This window comes from Coregonus lavaretus (assembly GCF_964263955.1).
Source record: "Coregonus lavaretus genome assembly, chromosome: 10".
NCBI lineage: Eukaryota > Metazoa > Chordata > Actinopteri > Salmoniformes > Salmonidae > Coregonus > Coregonus lavaretus.
Genome location: NC_139997.1, coordinates 16,928,598 through 16,936,325, shown reverse-complemented (window position 1 = coordinate 16,936,325; position 7,728 = coordinate 16,928,598). Strand labels below are relative to the sequence as shown.

Sequence of the window (7,728 nt, the reverse complement as noted above, 5' to 3'; positions counted from 1 at the left end):
TGCAAACACTGCAAAACCACATACAATATATCCTGTCTGCTCTGAGACAATTTAAGCTCATCAGTGCTGCACAGCAGTCAGAGCAGATGACTACCCTGTCTGGCCTCACCTCCTCCACCCACTCTGCAGCCAATAGTATGGCCAACAACGCCATTGTGTAAACAGATAAATGATCTGTTGCTCTTTTTGTCACTGCCACATTTAACACCGAAACACTAAAAGCTGCTCCTGTCCTCCCTGTTTTAGGGTCCTCAGATCCACCTGTGAATATATTCAAGAAAGCATAGTATTGTGCTCTTAAATGTTCACTTACAACTGAATCTACTCCTTCCTCAACATCTCTTACCCTCTCAAGCAACCCTAGATATATCACTGGTTGAGGGAGAAACCAAGGTGGGATAGCAGGAAGAACCCCATCTCTCTCGCCATGCAATTGCCTATCCACCCAAAGCTTGCTTTCTGATTTTGTTCATGTTCCCATCACTTTAGGAGCACCTTTGTTGTAGGATGAGTAACATTATGTCCTTGTAGATTTACCCAATATGTTATGGTTAGCTGTTGTCTTCTTAACTTTAACAGCATCTCTCCCAACTCTACCTGCATCGCTGCCACCGGGGAGGTCCTGAGTGCGCCACAACATATTCTTAGGGCTTGGGCCTGGATAACATCTAGCTTTTTTAAAGATGTCTGAGCTGCTGATCCATATGCTATACTTCCATAATCCATTGATGACCTTAACAGCGCTATTTATATATCATTTTCAACTGCATTCTAGCTGCCCCCCACTCCATTCCTGACAAGCAACGCATTACATTCAATATTTTATTTCCTTTGACAACTAAAATTAATATGCTCTGCCCTTGTCATTCGAGTGTCAAACCAGACCCCCAGGAACCTAAACCCTCCCAGCCTCTCTAGATTCCTTCCATACCACTTCAAGTATATTTCCTCCCCAACCTTCCTTCTAGAAAAAAACACAGTCTGTGTTTTCTCAACTGAAAACTTGAAGCCCCAAATGAGGGACCATTGCTCTACTTCACTAATCGCTTCATTAACTATTTTGGCTGTATGGGTAATATTTCTCCCTCTCTTCCACAGCGTTCCATCATCCGCAAACAATGACCTCCTAATATCAGGTCTCACCTGAGAGAATACATCGTCAATCATAATGGAGAACAACAAAGGACTAATAACACTTCCCTGGAGGGTACCATTTTCCACCTCATAGCTTTCTGACATAGAGCTCCCCAACCTCACTTGTATTGATCGCCCAAAAAGAAAATCCTTTATCCAGTTAAAAAAAAAACCTTCCTCCAACCCCCATGTTATTCAGCTTGATAAGTAGGCCTTCCTTCCACATCTTAAGCCTTCTCTACATAAAAGAAAACGGCTAGCACCTCCTTATTTGCCTGTGCCTTCCGTATGACTGACTCAAGGCACAGTACAGGATCCATCATTCCCCTGCCTTTCCTGAACCCACTTTGATCTTGTGACATTAGTCCTCTACTCTCCAGAAAGTAAGTCAGCCTTTCCATTATCATCCTTTCCATAAGTTTACATACGTGAGACGTCAACGCTATCGGCCTATAGCTTGAAGGACTAGTAGGGTCTTTCCCTGGTTTCTGTATTGGCACCACTACCGCCTGCTTCCAACTTCCAGTCAGTTTCCCTTCCTGCCACACCTTATTGTAAAGGCCCAATACTTTCCCCATTGCAGTGTCACTGAGATGAGCCATCATGATGTAACACATCTTTCCCAGGAGATGTTACCCCAGCTTTAGCTAATGCTCTCTTAATCTCAGCCAATGTAAAAGGGCTATTCAATGTATCCCCCACCATCTCTCTCTGATCCAGGACCCCTGGATGTTCTCCTCTGACCCGCTCTCTCCCACGCTGCCCCTCTTCTGTCAGATTATTTGAGCTGTGCACCTTCACATATGCCTGGGCTAACATCTCTGCCTTCTCCATATCTCTCACTGCAACAATCTCCCCACTTTTCAGCACAGGGAGATCCCAATCGCTTCTGACCCCACTCATCCTATTAATCATCCCCCAAACCTCTCCCACAGGAGTGGTCCTGCCTATGTTTCCACAGAACCGGCACCAATACTCCCTCTTAGCTGTCCTAATGGTCCTCCTTACTACTGCTTGTGCTTGTTTATACTGAAACAGGTGATGGTAATTATGGAACCTTTTCAACATTCTGAAAGCGCTGTTCCTACTCTTCACTGCTTCTCTACACTCCTCAGTCCACCAGGGGACTGCGTTACCCTTTCTCCCCCCTGTCCCCATAGGAATCACCTGGCTTGTGGCCCCTACTATTGCTCCTCTTATTCCATCATTGACTGTTTCTATATCCGAATTCAGATCTACCTGAGACAGCTCCTGTTCACTCAACTCCACAAACTGACCCCACTCCGCTTTCCCTAATATCCATCTCCTCAATCCATTTCCTACTGATTCTTCCTCCCTCAATCCTACAGTACACATGATAGGATAGTGAAAAATATATATATATAATAATATGTATTCACTAACTGTAAGTCGCTCTGGATAAGAGCGTCTGCTAAATGACTAAAATGTAAAATGTAAAATGATCACTACCCACTGTAGATTCCTCCAAAACCTCCCAACTACATCTGCCTGCCATTGAACTTGAGATCAAAGTAAGATCCAGAGCAGATTCATTTCCAGTTACTGGGTCAATCCTTGTTCCCCAGCCGTCATCACAAGCCTTTTCTCATCCAGTAGTTCTTCCAACACTTGTCCATTTACATCAGCCCGTAACCCTCCACAGAGCGTACTATGAGCATTAAAATCCCCACACCACATTACCCGTCTCCTATCTTGACCTTCTACATTCCCAAAGGCCAGCAACTCCAGTCAATTACACGGGTTGTAAAAGTTCACTATTACCATATTTCCCCCTCCCAACTACACCTCTACCACTATATACTCCTGTTCCACTCCCTCTCCCACACACCTATATGGGATCCCCCGCTTTATAAAGGTAGCACACCCTCCCCCTGCCACACTATCTCTACGGACTGCAACATAACCTTGTAATACAAAATCTAGAGTAGGTTTTAGCCATGTCTCCTGGAGACATATCACATCAGGTTTGGCTGGTAACTCCTCAAGAAACTGTTTGAACTCTTGCCCATTAGCCATAATGCAAATTAACCAATACATGATTCCTGGCTGGACTGATTCTCAATCTTATTGAGGTCATCCTGTACAATTTCCCATGTCAGCCCTGTGATCCCAAGATACCTCACTGCCTGCTCCACAATGACCTTTATCATCTTAGTCCTCCATTGTAATTTTTCTGCGCAATTGATTGATGCTGTCACAAAAGTAACAACCTCCCCCATTCTGCACACCCAACCTGCATCTCAATCTGCCCTGGAATACCTGCTCTTCTAGGTGCCCCGATTGTATCTGCGTGAACTACCTTCACTGCTTCGGAGATGCTACGCTCACTCCTCACCTGCTGCACTTCCACGTCTTTTCATCACTGAACAACCCCCATACGCTACACTATGGGCGCCCCCACAGTTACAGCACTTTAACTGGACCCCATCTCCACATATGCATGTTCTCCCCCACACATCTCCTTTTGCCTTTACACACCGCCACCACATGCCCAAACCATTGACAGTATGACTATGCTCGCACCTAGTAACTCAAATACCCAATCCTAACTTTTCCTGGCAATACCAGATCCTCAAAGTTTAGTAGCACTGACAAGCTATCCACCTTTTTCCCATCTCATCTGGAGGCGCCTTGCCTCAATAAGAGAGCCTCCCTTCAAGTGGTCCTTTATTTCTTGCATGTTAACAATTTATGGAACTCCTGTAATAACTCCCTTCACCCACTTCTGTCCAGTTTGATCCGGCATGCTACTATCAACCACACGTTTACATACCTGCTTGAGTTTGAGCGCCTTCTCATACTGTTTAACATTGAAACACACCACCAAACTTCTATCACTAAGAACTTTAGCAGACAAGCTTTTCCTACTTTAGTCTCCAAATCCCTAGCCAACGCAATCGGACTCACCGTGACTCCACCTTGATCCTTAAATTTCACTAATACCTTGAACTCCACTTCTCTCAGTACAACACTGCGACCCGAACCTCCCTCGTCACTACTCTCCTCTGACAATACCTGCAAAGGCTCCTCAGACTTCCTCTTCACCTTTACTAGACCTCCATCTTCCACTCCGCCACATTGTCCTCAACTCCTAACCCCCCTACCTTTCCATCCATTTCTGCTCCAGTCACAGCCCAGTGTTGCTCAACCACCTCCACCGGATTTCCTGTTTCATTTATCTTTGTTCAAATCTATTAACTTAGTTATATTGAATAATTGTTGTTTATCTATCCTAATTCACCAAACGGGGACAGCTTCTCAGCCGTCGTTTCTCCAGAAGCCTCCATTCGCTCCTCCCACTCGGATCTTCAGTGATTGCCTAAATTCAACACACCTGGTATTCCAGGCTGGTTAAGTCAAAAACATGAAGTTCCTGTGGCACCCCAGGACTAGGGTTGCCTTCCCCTGTTCTGGAGGCTCCGCATTGCATCACACCCTCCAGATCAAGCATAAATTGGCTTTAAAACTGGTACAAAAAGTATATTCTGACAAAAGCTGGATCCCTTCTAGCTATGATCAAAGTCTGAGTTGTGATTCTGGATGGCTAGATAGCTACCAACAATGACAAGAATCTACCATGTGGGGAATCGTAAATGCCTAATTTCAGCTGGTTTCATGATACAATGTCTATTGTAGATTTTTTTTTTTTTACTATCCATCATTATATATGCAAAACAATTTTTATATTTATTAATAATATCTCCATCAGCCAACTGAGAAAATATTGAATGGGCAACTTGTTTGGAGTCTAGTGGCATTTGCCCAAAGTATTATTTGAAACATTTTTATTTTCAAAACAAATAAATCCAAAAGCACAGTTAGTGATAAATTCATAAAGGATATCTGAAAAACATTAGCACACCCCCAAAATCCATAATTACCCAAAAATATACAGTCTAAGGAAAACATAATTGAAGTGCTCCTGTTCGCGTATCCATTAATGCCCCTTGCATCACAGCCAATGTCCCAAGGTCCCACCTTCTCAGTTTGGGGTAACCTCTAAGGCACAGATCATAGCTCGAACAACGTCTGAATCATATCTGTCAAAGAGGGGAAAAAACCATTTCAGTCATGTACACGTTGCCACACCCATGTAACTGACACCATTTCCAGCTCGGTATGAAAATCCTCATTGTCCACCCACTTCCTTAGCCTCATTTGAAAGCCTGGCCCATACATTAGTATAAAAACTACCGGTATGTACAATGGTGGACATCATTGGACCATCGACATCCAATAATAATCAAATACAGCCCTACACATGTAAATAGTAAGAAAACAAAAGGTCCTGTGTCACCCCCTAATAAGACAGCTCTGCACATAGAGGTCCTATAATCTACTTCTATGGCTCTATATGTAATTTTATGGCTATGCCCCTGAAACGCACCAGGATTATTCATGCTTCTCTTCAACACTCGGTACGAGTCCCCAGTAAGGGTGTGGATTTCATCCCTCAGCCTCCGGCGCCCTTCCAGAGTCAGGTGCCACAGACAGGACTTCCTCTTCCCCTCGCTGCACACCTGCTGGGGAGTCTTGCGAAAGCTGTTGCTGAAACACAGGTTGTGGCGGATAGTGTTCTTCCAGCCATCAGGGGCTGTCTGGAAGAATGGGAAGTGCTCTCTGGGAGAGGGAGCCGTGAGAATTTCACACAAAAGCATCATCCATTACACATTCAAGGACTGCGACCTCAAAAGTGTTCCAACACAGACAGATGGAAACGTTAGATGGTACAATCACAAATCCATCCCTAAACTCTATTCTGTATGCGCTTGTGGAGAGCTGAGAGGATTTTATTGGTATAAGCAATATGGTGAAACTTCCACCCTTGGGCTATCAGAGGACAAGGTGACTCCATTACCATACTTACACCTGTCGAATCCTCTCAGATCTCCACAAGTGCTTAGGGGTCGATTTGGGATTGGGGTATAGTCTCTCCAGCTTCAACCCAGCGTCAACAAAATAGTAACTGTAGTGTTACTGGTCTGGTAATCTCCACCCATCAGTTCAAAAACACATTCTCTGTGGTTCCTACCTTGTGAAGTTATAGATCTGCTGGACATTGAGGCTGCCAGTGCGGTTGCTGCCAATAGCCATGGCGATTAAGATGCAGTAGTTGACAGGGGGACGCAGCCAGGCTCCGCTCTTTAGGTTGTTGCTGTCCTGGAGGACTCGCTGGAGGCGCTTGCTTTGGGCCAGACTGAGCTTTCGTGGTCCACCCTTAAGGGCCTTTGCCTTGTGGACAGTTTTGGCTTTCCGACAAACGGAGACATCCACCGAAGAGGAGTCATCCTCATCTGTAAGCTATGAAAAATATGTCACAAGATGTAGTTATTGAAGCAAGTGATCAATTGAGTGCAAGATGTCCAATGTGCTCTTAAATGCTTATACATATTGCACTGATGTAATCTTGTTTGAAAACCCTGAACTAAATACATATATTTTTGCATTATTAAAGTTTGCTCTCCTGATCAGAGTTTACCTACCATGTACTCGCTGGAGGAGGCATCATGTAGAGAGTCGGCCAAGCAGGTGTCCGCAGTAGGTGAAACTGGGAGCACATTTGGGATGGACTTGGGTTTGACATGGGTGACTGTGGGCTTGGGTACTGGTGCCAGGTGTTTCAGTGGCATCTTGGGACTCAATATCTTTGTTACTGTTTTGGGATACTTAATTGGGCAGGCTAGGTTGGGGTTGACCATCAACCATAGATTTGGCTGCATTGGAGATTCTGAAATGCAAGTACATTTTAAGATAACATTGAAGCACCAAATACATACATGAAACATTCATGGGGCTAAGACTAAAGTTAATAATTCACTTCTCCATTAGGCATGTTACTCTCACCTGATTTCTGATAGTTTTGACAAGAGAGGTCATCCTTTCTTCTCGATATTTTTGCATAGTGCCACTGAACCAGATACTGATCATTCCGTTTATCACCTGCCAATGAGTAATGTGCAGACTAATGAAATACAAATGTTTAAAAAAAAGTATACCACAACTGTTTTGGGCGGCATGACATCATTAATCCCGTTCCGAGTGTAAATTGCACACAGGTGATTTGGGGGGGATCAAAATGTTCAAAATGTTTTTCTTACCTTGGTAAAATTGGTCAGTTGTTGTGGTCAGCTTGATCTCTTCATCCATATCCCAGTCATTAAGGCTGGTTGAAAGATGGAGCTCAAGAAATCTGCTTCGGGTTTGGAATTGTAGACACATTCTCGTTGATATGAGTAGCGTAAACACCACTTTTCTAAATGAATCACACACACCAAAATACCCCCCCTCTTGAAACTCATGAGAAGTTCTGACTGAATTCACTCAAATCTCCAATTATAGGTAAGGCCCTTGCCACAGCATTTATGCCAGGTGTGAAGAATTAGCCGTTAGTGCCTTGATCATTTCTGGCTTTCTCTCCTATATAATGTCGAAATGACATTTGGTTAGGCCTCATAAAAAAGATGATCATAATTCCTAAATAAATACAATAGTGCTATTTGTCATCAAGAAATACTTTAAATGTTTTATAAAATGTATTACCACATTTGTGTTTTCTAATAGCCGTCATCCACA

At 43.8% G+C, this 7,728-nt stretch overlaps 1 protein-coding gene across 1 annotated transcript; it reads right to left on the bottom strand.

The window, feature by feature from the left end:
• Positions 1-5,166: 5,166 nt before the first annotated feature.
• On the bottom strand, positions 5,167-7,374 carry foxr1 (forkhead box R1; the record flags this gene model as incomplete). The annotated part of the gene is made up of 6 exons (XM_084170202.1): positions 5,167-5,195; positions 5,543-5,775; positions 6,188-6,456; positions 6,639-6,883; positions 7,000-7,095; positions 7,254-7,374. The coding sequence occupies 6 exons, from the start codon at positions 7,372-7,374 to the stop codon at positions 5,167-5,169; spliced, it is 993 nt and encodes a 330-aa protein (XP_084026328.1).
• Between the last annotated feature and the right edge of the window lie 354 nt (positions 7,375-7,728).